Here is a 15001-nt window from a genome sequence, read left to right as displayed (position 1 = left end):
AATCGTATACAATATCTGTGTGAGTGAAATGATATTATAAGCTATAACTTAATTTAAAAAAATACATTTACAATTTTAATGAAAAAAAAATATTTTATAATATTATGAGTACACAAATAGGATGTTTAGTAACTGTACAATATACTTTTCAGCCACGTTAAAATGTAATGAAACTCTTGGCATTAAACCAACTGTGCCATCAAAAACTGAACTTTATTGTATAGAATTTAAATATTTCAAGAACAAACACTTATAGAACACAAAATATTTCTTAGAATAAATAGTAAAATATTGATTTTTTTTAAATTTATTAAAATAAAATATTAGTTTTTAAAAAAAAATCGATATTTTATAATAATAGAATGTATAATATAACATCTATATATACTTTAATAATTCGATTGTAAAATGTGGTACGTGTTCTATCGAGTATTGATTATAATTAATATAGTAAATAACGTTATATACTTGAGAAAATAAGTAAGTACAACGAGATAAAACAAGATTGACTAGGGGGAAGACTAGATTGGTTATCGAATATCAATGTGGATATTAGTTAGTGACTAGAAATGTTAGAAGTGTGTATAATATTATATATAAATTAATAATTATCAAATAAAAAAATTAAAAAAATAATAGTAAAAATAACATCAAGAAATCGCAGTTTTTTCTTTTTTTTTTTTAATGTGTTATGCGCAATATGTGAGTGTGTTTGAAGCGTTGGGTAAAAAAAAATATGTAAAGTCTTGTGTAAATTCCTCGTTCTTTCATTTTTTTTTTCGAGACGAGACACAACCACCACCGCCACCGAAATAATTGTGTCAGGGGTGCATTCACCACATTAACGAGAACCGTTTTTTTTTTCGGCACATGGTTAACGGAGATTTTCTTTAGGCACGTGCTGGCCACATTTCTTCGCGGTTTAAACAAGTTTACCTGTAGGCCGACTTTAATACGCTTGGTGAGCGCTCCCTGCGGGAATACCGCCTGCACCTGTGGCACCACCGTCGAAGAGACCATTCCACCCTCCGGCCCGATAGCGTGTACTTCTTGCTTGACTCTGGACACGATGGCAAAGTAATGCGGAAATTCCGTCGTCACGATCCGCGTCAGACGGTTACCGGAATGCCACGGGTCGCGGTCTGAAAAAACGAACATAATTCATTATTAGTTATTACTTAAGTGCCATTTTTTCATTCGTCAACTTGATGTGTATACAGTTATAAGTTATATCAGACTATTCTATTTATATAATACTCGTATACTATATAATATGTACTCATAATATTTTTTCATAAATCCATCCAAGTTCTCTACAGTGTGTTACTTAGTTAAGTGTAAAAATGTGTTTCGTAGACTATATATTTTTTTTTATTATTATAATTATAACTGAGGTAATATATTTTATATAATTGAAATGTTTTGTTTTCAATCAAAATTTGTATGTTCTACAAAAGTTTAAAAATCTTCATAAACAGTATTTTATCCATTCAAAGTTTTAGGTTTTTAGTCTTGATTATTTGTATTGTTGAGATACTAGCTATATATCTTTGGTTATGAATTCAATAATGATACCTAGCTGTCTCGACATTTCGTATATTTTTAAAATACTTTTGAGTTATAAACTTATAAATACCTTCTTTTTCAAAATTCGCTCCGAGTATGTCTTTGACGACTTCGTCAGTCACTTCAACCGTGTGTTCCCTCCACGTCTCGCCATTTTCCGATCTGAGAACAACGATTTCTCTTTCAGATCCACGGAGTGATCCGAAATTCGGTACTTCGATCATAACCGGCCTGCAAATGATAAGCAATATTGTTTCATTAAATACCATCCGATGGTAGAGCATCACCACATTATTAAATAGATCTATCCCTAATTATAGTAGTGTAGGTTATAGTTACCCCAAAAACTTAGCTCCCACAGGACCGAGTTCGAGTATTCTGCTGGCTAACGATTCGCCTTCCATTAACGGTGGCGGGTGCACCATTTTTTCACGTCTTAAATATCGGCAAGTTACCCTTGTAGGCATAGAAGCTCGTCGGGGTGGAACGATTACGCGGACACCACTATGCCGGCATCCGCGCATCGCTCCGCCGCGAGCGTCTACCAAGAAGCTAACCAAAAACCTGTAATTATTCCAAATAATACGTTATTGATGCTAATAAAATCGAATTATTACTTTTGAACAACTATGCAATAATAAAAACTAGCACTGAACAACGTCGATGATCATTCAGACATTCAGTGTGAAGAGTGTGGTGTGATTGATAGATCAAACGATGTGCAGCATTAGTTGGTATAATATTATAATAGTCGTTCTCAGGTTTTAATTAATAATTATTATGGATTTTCTATATTATATCCTTATATCTAAAACTATATTATTTTATTTAACTAAGATGCTTTACTATATCTTTGAAATATTTATTATAAGCATTCAAAACATCACTACTGATAAAAATCTATAAGGTCATGAAAACATTAAACTGTATTATAACATCATAATATATAGGTATTTAAAAGCCTTACGTTTTCCATTGCAAACGTCTGTCCGAAAGCACGCATATAGAAACAATAAACAATTTTGTTAGATAATTGACGATAGTTTTGTTAGCCGGCTTAAACGGTAAAACACGTGTATTTACTGTCTACTTACCCAACATGAGGTGGATATTTAACAATGTCGACATTATCCACAGGGCCGCTGTAACTGTCATATACGGTCTGTGGACTGATGGCTTCGTCGATAGATGTGGGGGGTACTAAAATGTAAACAACAAAATATTAATAAAATGAATCACACGTGTACCGTCGCCAATTTTCACTCATCCAACACAATACCCATTTATTATAGAATGAAATAAACCAATGTTTTTCATTACCAGTATTCACGTCACATCTCTCATCCCGCGTGACATCGATAGGAGCTGATTCGTCGCCGAAGCCCTTCATTTCCTCTCCTGTTAAATACCTGTATGACTGTTCGTTTATCATTGTTTCTTCGCCTGTTCAATAAAATAAGATTTAAATTACAACATATAAATATGTAATTAAAAACGATACAAAAAAAATAAATAAACCAACGTTTCTATGAATAAAAATAAGTGTGTTTCTACAATTTTAAATTTCCAAGAATTATAAAAGCACATGCTTTTAAAAATAAATACATGCTTTAACTGTACATGAAATAATAATAATTTTATAATTACATATTATTTATTATTTCATATTGTATAACAAAAATGAACAGCACAGTATTAGATTTGAATAATATCCAAGAAACAAGCAGATGAAACGATATACGACGGCCTGAATTGTATTTTTAAATTATTTAAATAAAAACAATAGAATTAATTATGTACAGAAATATGATTTACTTCTAAAATATAATTCATTTACACAATTTCGTTAGTTTTTAAAATTTTAAAAATAAATATTTTTTAGATTCTGTTCTATAGTGTTATTTTTACTTATATATATATTTATTATATTTATTTGTAAAATAGTATTAAAGAATAGTTTCTTTATGCATATGATCTTCATGTCATTTTTTTCTGTTTTGAACAAATTCAATTATCGTGTTACTTAAAATAGATTGAAAATAAAAACTTTTAAAAAAAAAAATCTCTTCTAACATGAATTGGCATTCTGCATAAATTACACCAATTTATAAGATTTATATGATTATTTTCAGTAATTTAAACTGGTTTTTTTTTTTTGCTTAAGCTTCTATTTATAATTTTGGCTCTATTATATCATGGTTATAACTTATAGTTAAGACAATAATTTTAAAATAACCAATAAATAGAAAAAAAGTAATAATAATTAAGTACCTATAATATTAAGTAACAAGTATCAATTTATCACCAACAGTGAGAACTGAGAACCAAGCACCTTTTCAACAAACCCATTATGCATTATACGATAAATTAAGTCAGGATTGCAGAAACCCAAAACAGAAGAATCATACTAAAACTAATAAATCAAATAAATAAATAAAGTGCCACGAATATTACTTATTTGATTATAAAAAATATATTAATTAAATTAGTGCATAAAAATAAAAATTTTAATTTATTTATCGTTTTTTATGTAAAATTATACATCGTTTTACATTTTAAAGTCATTATATTATGTTATACATTTAGTCAATACAAATATGACTATTAAATGGAAATAATGTTAAAGTTTTCCTTATTTATTCGATGATAAATTTCCAAAACTATAAAATGCTATAAATGTATGTGTTTTTCTAACCTGGAAGATTTTCTTCTTCTTTTTGTTTTTTAAAACAGCAACAACAGCAAAATCTCCGTTTACACATGGTGACAATTTTTTTTATTTTTTTATTTTTTATTTATTGTTATAATTTTATAATTAATTTAAAAAAATTAAGATAGACGAATACAGCGACCTAGTTATGGTACCGTCGGAATAGGCAGACAGCCGACAACTAAAACTTAAAAGTTATTTTTATCAATTTTTTCCTCTCTAAAGTTGATCCATTATTATGATGCTGGTGAAGCCAAAGCGCGAAAAATCCGAAATGAGGAAAGCCAATGACGAAACGATCGGCAAAGTGCCAAACAGTAGTAAGTTAACTGACCAGATGGCCGGTCATATTTAATTTTAAACGGACACTACAAGTACTACTCGGAAAAACTGGAACATTCGACATTTATGCATATAATAATATCTCAGTCGACACTCGGCGCTCAATATAGTAATGGCATACAGTATTAATGACCCTTAAATCCATACAATGTAATATCATATTTATGATTGAACTAAAAAAAACTTTCTATAATATGTAACGTACGGGACTTAACAAAAAAAAAAAATAATAAAACAAATCATATTTAGGTGCGCGTATAGGTGTACTACACACTACCATTACTCGCATGCAATGGTCATTCAACGTAACATTCGTTCTACACTGTGCAAATGTTATCGTTTGTTTTTCAACACTACAGGTAATAGCTTTGATGATGATGGAAGCACACTGATGGTAAGTCTACGTGAATCCTGTTCATTATATACTGACACCGGGTTAACCGGGTAGTAGGTCGCGTGAAACGATTTCGTTTTCTGCACGACCCGAGTTCAATATATTCCGAATGGACCGTGACTGTCTAGAGGCTTTTGGGTGACAGCCAATCATGAATTTTGAACTTGGCTATTAATTCATGCATGTTGACTAATACCTTAGGTCCAAATTTTGTTTGTTTATTATTTATTTTTCTACTATACAAAACTCACGTGACGAAACGATAACATTTTGTGTTAGTTGAGCTCTAGTGTTGAGACCATACTCGACGCTTCCGCTTTGCAAAACGTCACCTGTGTGCCAATCATCATCCCAATCACATACTACAAGCATTTGTTAGTGAAACCACGCTCGCGCAACACTATATATGGAAGCGGGCACACTTTCTAATATTGTATTGTGCTGTAGCCAGTGGCGCAACTAAGAGGCGGTGGTGAGTCTAAAAGGGTTGAGCCCTCCGAAATATTTGTAATTCTTTTTTATTTACATTTTCAATGCCGTAAAAACTTATTAACTAAGAACAGATTTGTTTGTTAAAAAATCATAATATAGCTATAAATTTGGTATTACTATTGATATCATAGAATTTTTATTTCATACTTTATACTGTTGTTCTATTTTAACATTTATTTCAAACTGATATTAATAGCTCGGAGGCGGAAATGTTTTGTTGCGAAAAATATATTAACGACAAAGTATGTTCGCCAACGCCCAACAAATATATTATTTGGTTGGGGCTGTAGTTCCCCACCCCTAATAAAATTATAACTCAAGTTGCGCCTATGGCTTATTCCACATATTAGTAATCATTGAAAAAGGCAAATCAAAATACATATAAAATCACTTGTTTTACAAATGGATATTACATTTCTGTAATATAATTTTGGAACAAATAACTTTGTGAAATAAAATTTAGAAAAAAAAACTTTAAATTTTATTTGATTGGTAGAAATAATTAAATTAAAAAGTTATAAGAATTCATGAAAGTAAATGATTTATTTGATTTTTATGTTAATATGAATAATATTTTATTTAAGGAGCCACATAATATAGGAACAAAAGCACCTATTATATATTTTATAAAAAAGAGTATTTCCTGTGAATTAACCGTATAGGTTTTTGATATTTACAGTTTTGAATAAATTATTAATGGTTAAAAATAATCGAAATTATTTTAAATTAAAACATACTTATATTTATAAAAAATGTAAATATTAAAAATCTATCCAGTCAATATACAGGAAATACTCTTCTTTATAAAATATATAATATGTGCTTTTGCCCTAAACTGAACCAGAGAGTCGTAATCGTGGAAATATGGAGTATCTTTGTTGCTATATTATATGGGAGATAAACAGAGAAAACAAATGCTGGTGTAGCGGCCCCTTAAAGTATTTTTGAACAACAATATTTACATTATTTGTTATTTTAAATGTATTAATATATTGGCCTTTTTATTAAATAAAATACACCAATATAAATATTATGTATTTTACTTATACATATATTTTAATTATAGTTAAAACTGAAATAATATTTTTCTTTAAATACTTAATATTTCTCGTATTTTTTTAAACAGAAAAATGAGCATATTATAACCTAACCTTTCATAGTAGAAAATTAAATGAAAACAAAAATACAATTAAGTGAAATAACAATGAAAAAATATTTTTTATTGAATCAACATCTGAATTGCAATAATATATATAAACGATAAAATTATCATTATAGCATATCCTGAAAATAATATTGTGCTTGTATATTCGATTTTAGCCAGATCTATTTATCTATCTTTTTATTACCTATTTTATTATTTAATAGTCTGGCGTGAAGTATACAATTTATTTTTGTGTTAGTAGATATGTTTATGTTGAAATTAATAACTGTATTTGTTTTTTATCTACGTATACCTAATTCATCTAAAAACAATAGTAATAGCGGTGTATATGAACTTTTTACTTAAAGGAAATATTGAATAATTAAATTTTATAATTACATTTTATTATACTTGTTATTTTCTTTGGTGAATAATTTACACGTTACATTAATGATAAATGTACAAATTATTTTACAATATCTAATAAAACAAATAATATATGGGGCTTTAATTTATCATTATTTTCTAATAGTATCCAACACATTTAATATATTCTCTATCATTTTAAAATTATAATACATATATTTATGACAATTTCTAATTAAAATAGTTGATTAAAGATTAAAAAGTATCGTAAGATATGTATCGTTTGTATGAAATCATACAGGATGAAATTGTGTTTTAATTGTTGCTATTGTAATTTAGTGACACTAATGTTGTAATATATGTACCTACTATAAATAAATAAATTGTGTTTAAATACATATTTAATACTTATCGAACATATAATATGGTATGACAAGTATCCTGATGTAGATATACATAATTTCAAAAGAATTATTATCTTCTTAAAGGTTTTCTTTTATAAAACCTCGATTATAATTTTTGTGCCAATAGATTTATGGTTAATATTTGATACATTGAATATTGATACACGTATGATATTTACCCAATATAATGTATATATATTTTCTCAAATTAAAAGCCTTTTTTTAATTGCTTGCAGTACTTTTCTACAGTGAATTCGAATTATTTTATTCTTAATTTTATTATTATTTATTATTAATACAGTAATACATAACCTGTTAAAATCACCCTCAGTAATATATTTAATTTTAGATTTTATATTATTACTATAATTTTTTTTACGTACCTCCTTCATCTTCTGAATCTGACATAAATGTTTCTTGCATAGTTTCTGGAGAAATTACTTTGTATTTTTCGTCCGTAGTCGATGAAGGTACTGCTTTAGTAACATTCTTCAAAGCCTCTACTACACTTATGTAACCCAATTTCTGAGAAATTGACAGAGCCGTTTGTCCTTGCTGTATAAAATAATAATAAAATTTTTAAAACTCCAAACATTTTCAAAACACTTAAAAATAAATTTAAAAATGTTGTGTTATTGTTATTTTATGGTATGTTATAAATTATAATGTTACACGTTTATAACATTCAATTAATATTGTTTTCATTAATTTTTTCAGTACCTATTATCTTACTGCAGGCATTACTTTGATGCTTTTTATCGAAAATATAAGTAAATAAGCTTATTTTAACTTGTTCTAAAAATTTATAATTAAATACCTACCTAAATAAACATTTTTGTTAAGAATAGTTTTCAAATGTATTCATAATATGTTTTTAATTACTTGGTCTTGAATTCATTTGTATTTGAACCCTTTTTTTAATTATTTATAAATATAAATACTTTTTTTCGGTTAAATAAATTCGATATTGAAATATTTTTCTATTTTATATATTTCTATATATTTATGTAAATTATATCGTTATATATTAAAGAAATGCGTTGAAATATTACAAGAATTTAATTATTTGAGTTATTTGACATACTTTATAACTAACTTTTGCTTAAGTAAGTATTAGATTTTTAATCCGGTTTATGACATTTATTGTTTAATATATTTAAGTAAGCCATTTTTTAATTAAATTAAACCATTACTTTAATTTATTAATTTTCCAAATATTTTCTTTCGTTTATAAAAAATTATTTTTTCAGAATATTTTGAATTATATTATAGTTTTTGATATACCCTTTTCATAAATCAAAAATTGTACTCTTATTATAAGATAGATGTATTTTAAATAAAAATTTTCATTTTTCATAGGACCACGTTTACTCTTCGGTGACTTATTACAAGTTATAACCAATTAAATAACATGTTTATTACAACATTAAATATAATAAATATTTACTTACACTTGTCAATAAATTTGGATCAGCTCCTTTATCCAATAAATGGCTTACAATGGTAGAATGGCCTTGTTGAGATGCTTGGTGAAGTGGTGTATATCCCGAAGCTGTAGTCGCGTTAATATTAACTCCTTGGCGAGCAGTTATGAATCGAACCATGTTTAATTGACCAAAATGACAAGCGACGTGTAAGGGAGTAAATCCAGCCTAATATTTAAATATTTTATATTTATATACATTTAGTAAACTACTTTTTTTTAGTCATAATTAATAACTGAAAGAATAAACAAAATAATAACGTTGACTTTTTAAGCTTATAAAAACAAAAAAAAATATTAATTTATAGATTTGTATTAAAATATTACAATTTTATTATTCTTTAGTTTACGCGCTGATCACACTAATATTTATATTAGAATTAGATAGGCATATTAATAAATTATTACTTTAGTTTCCGGATTGATATCTGCATGATAATTATCCAACACAACAGCAACTTTATGTTTGTCTTCTTGTGCGGAGAGATGCATTGGTGTTAAACCGTTCTGTTAAATACATTTTACGTTTAAAAAGATGATTTTATTATTCATATATTGTTTTATTTGTATAACTTACCTTTGATTTATAGTTAGGATCGGCATTATGGTTCAAAAGTAAAGTAGTCATCTCGACGTTACCTTCCTGAGAACTAAGATGAAGAGGAGTAAATCCTGCTTTTGACTCAGCATTTGCTTTTGCTCCATAGTCTAATAATGTTACTGCAATATCCATCTAAAACACATATCCCTTATATTATATGTATTTCATATTTAATTATTAAATAGAAAATATTTTTGAAACGAGCAACCTAATACAAAATAAATATTGATTCATATTAAATAGCTCAGAGTTATTTAAATTATATAACTGAACTAGTTCTTTAAAATAAGTTTAGTTGGACAGAATATTTTTCTATTTCAAAACATTTTTTTTTAATGTAATATGTAACTTGACTAATTTGTATAAATACATATTAAGTATTATCAAAACTATAAAAAATGCAAAATTGAAGTATACTTTTGCATTTTTTAACTTAATATTATAATTTAAGCTTTAATATTCCCAATATTAACTAAAATACGAGTTGTAGTTTAATTGAACAAACAATTAATGATAATTTATTTTATATAATTATATAATAAATTTATAAAAAAATTTGGCTTGTTCACATTTGTTTTTTTTATATATATTGAAAATACCTAGGTACAATTTATTTTTATAATTATTTGAAATTAAATTGATTTAGTATCAATATCACAAAATTATCATGAAATGTATTTAATGATACAGGCTGATTGACCGTCTTCGATCAGAATCGTTGTTTCATGTTTGTATACAATGATATTTTAACATTAAATTTAAATTTAACACATCAAACCTAACCCACTCAACACCTATTATACAGCAAAGAGGTAAGTAGCCAAACATTTTTTTTTGAAATCATAAGAATATATGTATTCATTAATGCAATAATAGTTAAATGTAGCTATGTATGTAATGCCATATGGATATAATACACTTAATACACCATAAGTGTAGGTAAAAAAATAAATCATACTAGAATGTTATATATATTTTGATTAATTAATGATTTTTGGAGAAAATAATTTATATATAGCTAGTCAAAATAAAACAACTTATGAACAGTTGGAGATATAATAAAATGTATTTCTATTTGTAAAATATTTCGGAAAATCCCTTCATTATACTAAAATTATTTTAATTATGTATATTACATTAATAAATGATAATGTTATCATTTTTTTTTGTCTATCTAATATATCATAATGAATTCAAATTTAATATATCCACCAAAGTGACACAGTTGACATCTACCGTACAGCAAAGCGGTATTAAGTATTAACCCACCCTTTTCAATTTTATATTATACAATTGTTACTATAGCTCAATATTAAAACTAAAATTATTTTACCAGTGATATATAATATAGTAATTTAGTTATAATACAAACATGAAACTTTATAATACTTGTATTAACCATGAGATGTAATAAATTACCTGATTCTTTTTTGCCGCTATATGAAGTGGTGTGTGGCCATTCTTTGCTATGGCATGAGGTGATGCCTGTTTGTCAAGCAACATTAAAGCAACAGCTTGATTGTCATAATGACTTGCTACATGTAATGGTGTTACGCCGTTCTAAAGATTAAAATTATTGGAAAAATTAAACTAATATAAGCTAACATACTAATTTAATATTATATCTTTATTTTTCTTTGGTTAAAATAATTATTACTTGGCAGACAAAGGAATAATTTATAGCTGCATTCGATTTGTTGACAAATGTTTTTGTTTCAAATACATATATATATATATAGTATAGATTCGAAAATTAAAAGTTAAAACATTATTTTTATTTTTTGAATTATTAGGTTTTTGATTTATAATGAAACAATTATTGAAAATCATAATGATTAATTAAGATAATAAATATTTATTGTTAAAATAAACTTTTTTATAACTACCTAATTCGTCAAATCATTTATTTAACTAATTACGTATTTATTTATATATTTAGATCAATTTATTAAACACAAAACAGTGAAATTCATGAATAATTAAACTTTAAGATATTATTAATAATTTAACTATAATATTTAAATAGTTATTATCATTATTATTATTAATTAATAATAACTATAAGACATAAGCATCTTGAAGTCTTATTTGTGTTTGATTTACAAGTACAAGTTTAACATTCACTTTCTCTTTCAAAAATGTATGTATATTAGTTAATTAACTAATTAGCTTCTTATACTTATCTTTGGATTTTAGAATTAATAATATATTGGTTTTATGTAAATATTTTACAAGAATAAAAATATTTGATGGTTTATAAAAGAGTCGACTTCGTCCTTGGAACAACTTTTAGCACACCAATATTACTCGTAAAATTATTTTTTTTGATTATCAACAATAAGTAAAATAATAAAAATTAAAAATAATGCATGGGTACGCATAATATCCATCTAGTACCTATGATCTATTACTTACTAGAATACAATCTAATAATAGTAAATCTAGTTAAAATAATAAAATGTATAGTACAATTCTTTGTAATTGCAAAAATGTTCTCAATTTTTGAATTGTAAAAAAAATAACCCTTAAAAAATATATTAACGTTATTACACAATATAATATACTGTGGGTTTCGCCTAATGTGGACACAGGTTAATATGGGCATCCGCTTATATGGGAAAAATGGTCTAGTCCCAATATAAATGTAATATGTATATTAATAAGGTTAAAAAAAACCGCGTAATATAGGCACTCAATTCGGTTTATGTGGGAAGTTTTTATGGGCGTGTACCAGTTGCCCTCAAAAGTACCTATTTTTATACCAAATCCCCCAAACTACCTAGAGCAAAATGCACCAGTTGCCCTCAACTAAATGTACCAGTTGCCCCCAACTAAATTTATCAGTTGCCCTCACATGTTAATATATACACGATTACAATATATAGCCCGTAAAATAGAGGAGGTAAATATACAAACAATAAATAAAATTATTTATAAAAATAATGTAAAATAGTATAAAATAATAGAATCAAATTTTGATATTTGCAATTATATATATGATGTTGTATTTTGTAATAAATAATAAATATAATATAGTAATATACAATTTTCATTTTATCAATATTATTTGTATACTATATTATATTTATTATTTATTACAAAATACAACATCATATATATAATTGCAAATATCAAAATTTGATTCTATTATTTTATACTATTTTATACTATTTTATACTATTTTTATAAATAATTTTATTTATTGTTTGTATATTTACTTCCCTATTTTACGGGCTATATATTGTAATCGTGTATATATTAACATGTGAAGACAACTGGTATATTTTTAAAATACCGATAAGAGCCATTGAGGGCAACTGGTCAACACCCGTTTTTATTTTATCATAGTGTTAAAATATACACATATGTATTTAAAAACGACTAACTTAGTCGGGTTTCGTCATATCTATGAGATTGTGTTTATCGAAAGTAATAAGAAGCATTACCATTTAAGCCTTAAAACCCTTTTCTGCATATTATACAAAAACGACACAAATTAATTTTTCGTAGTTTCTATTGTTGAAAATAAAGTTACAACGTTACTGTATATAGATTTGACACAAAAAGCACAAAAAGGCGAACAATTTTGATGCGAGGTACATCTACCTAGCGGTAATATTGTAAACTTCAGATTAAAAATAAACGACTGAAAATATTATTGTTGTTCAAAATGAAAAACTACCCATTTTATGTTACAACAATAACAATTTGATACTAATAATACTACCGATCTTAGGTAAAAAAAAAAAAACCATTTTTTAGTACTTTTTATCCGGAATATTTTAAAAATAAGTATAGATTTTTAAGTAGAATACTTATTGAAATGTATCATAAACTAATTAACTCTTGATCAACTTTTAGGGATAGTTTCACTTGAATATTTATTTAAACATTTTCCCCATCATCCTGGTGTTTTTTTACATTTTAATCGGAAAAAAATAAAAATTCATGCAGAAAGGGATTTTGTTGACTTTTTTTGATATTATATTTTTTTTTTTTTTTACCAATTTTGGTTTTTATGGGCAACCGCTTAATGTGGGAAAACAGGACTGATTCCAACGTATCCACATTAAGCAGAATCCACTGTATATATATATATGTCGTTACTTAAACGTCGATTTAAACTAGATGTTATTTATAATTCGTGGAATGAATAAAATGAATAAAATATTAATTATCTTCGTAGAACAATATCTCCTATAAAACTAAAAATATGTGAATACATTTTTAGACTATAAAATATCTTAAAGTTTGTTAGATAGGTACCGAACTAAATAAGATGGCAAATTAGTTTTATAACTTTATTTAATAATACGGTTATTTAAATAAAACCATAGACCTTATACTATACTTTAAGGTCTATGAATAAAACAATAAAACAATGAGGCTTATCATGTGGATGTAATTCAAAACAATCAAAATAATATTCCTAAAGAATTAAAATATGATTATTTTAAATATTATTTATAAAAATTCCAGTCTCGGCACTTCCATTTAGTTACTTTTTTTAACCAAATCTGTAAATAATCACTTTTTTAAGCTACAAGTTTCTATAGTTAATAAAATTATCTACAAACGTGATTAAAAATTACACCCAAACCGCCAAAATGAGTTATTTATAAAATGTTTATACCTCCTTACATAAATTAATTTAACGCGAACATTTTATTCATAATTTAATTAAGTTTTAGGATATTTCTAAGATTATTAAATTTTATACAACTATTTTTTATAATACCGTATTATAATATATGAAATAGAATCTAAATAATTATTTTAATAACAATTAAATACTAAATAGTACTGTTACATTATAATAAATATTTTTGATATTGTTATAAGCTTATTTGTTGGTGGACAATGAGTAGGAAAAATAATAATATGGTAGTAAATTTATTTTATAAATTTTCATTTATAATTGGTCACTATTTTACAAAAAACAGTATCTTAAGTACTTAATCTTAAATTTTAGTTATACCGGAAGCACTGAAAATCGTATAGTCATAATATTATACTTCTATAAGACGTGCTGAGGCTATCTAATATAACGAAACAGGCACAATGAGTGCTCAAAACCTGATATTTGTAACCTTACCATTGTTTTTAACACAACATAATTTGGGTGTAACTATCCAGTATAATTTTTGAGATAAATATAATAATTATATATTTTTATTAGTTACCATTTTCAATTACAAAACTTAAAAATATTATTAAATACACTACCTGATCATATTATATCATATTAGAATATCATAATATATCATTTATAATATGATTCTAATCAAAAGCCAAACAATCTAATTTTTACAATAATGTTATAAAGTTATATATTTTATTTATTGGTTCTTATCATTAAATTATATGAAAAATATAAGTAACTCATCTATATCAGGGGTGGTCAGCGAGAAAAGACTCGCAAGTCGCTCAACATATTAATAAATAGCTAAAATAGGTAATATCCAAAATTAAAAAAGGTCATCATTTTAATATATATTA

The 15001-nt window shown here is 25.8% G+C and overlaps 1 protein-coding gene across 19 annotated transcripts in view; it reads right to left on the bottom strand.

Moving 5' to 3' along the window:
* The window catches only part of LOC132929264 (uncharacterized), a 111871-nt gene that overhangs the window by 75607 nt on the left and 21263 nt on the right, over positions 1–15001 (bottom strand). For 15 of the 19 annotated variants that reach the window (XR_009662087.1, XR_009662088.1, XM_060994491.1 and 12 more), the window contains exons 12-23: positions 10922–11062; positions 9479–9634; positions 9310–9408; positions 8870–9070; positions 7802–7973; positions 5264–5344; positions 2887–3009; positions 2661–2766; positions 2534–2551; positions 1906–2130; positions 1637–1797; positions 937–1142 (exon numbers count right to left, since the gene is read on the bottom strand). Coding sequence is in view for 17 of the 19 variants with exons in the window: in XM_060994491.1 (XP_060850474.1) it covers positions 937–1142; positions 1637–1797; positions 1906–2130; positions 2534–2551; positions 2661–2766; positions 2887–3009; positions 5264–5344; positions 7802–7973; positions 8870–9070; positions 9310–9408; positions 9479–9634; positions 10922–11062 (1689 nt within the window). In the remaining 2 variants the exon portion in view is untranslated. The other 4 variants (XM_060994494.1, XM_060994495.1, XM_060994492.1 and 1 more) reach the window with 3 other exon arrangements.

The sequence above is a fragment of the Rhopalosiphum padi genome, chromosome 4 (genome assembly GCF_020882245.1).
Source record: "Rhopalosiphum padi isolate XX-2018 chromosome 4, ASM2088224v1, whole genome shotgun sequence".
In the NCBI taxonomy this organism is placed as follows: domain Eukaryota; kingdom Metazoa; phylum Arthropoda; class Insecta; order Hemiptera; family Aphididae; genus Rhopalosiphum; species Rhopalosiphum padi.
This window is presented reverse-complemented; position numbering and strand designations above follow the sequence as displayed.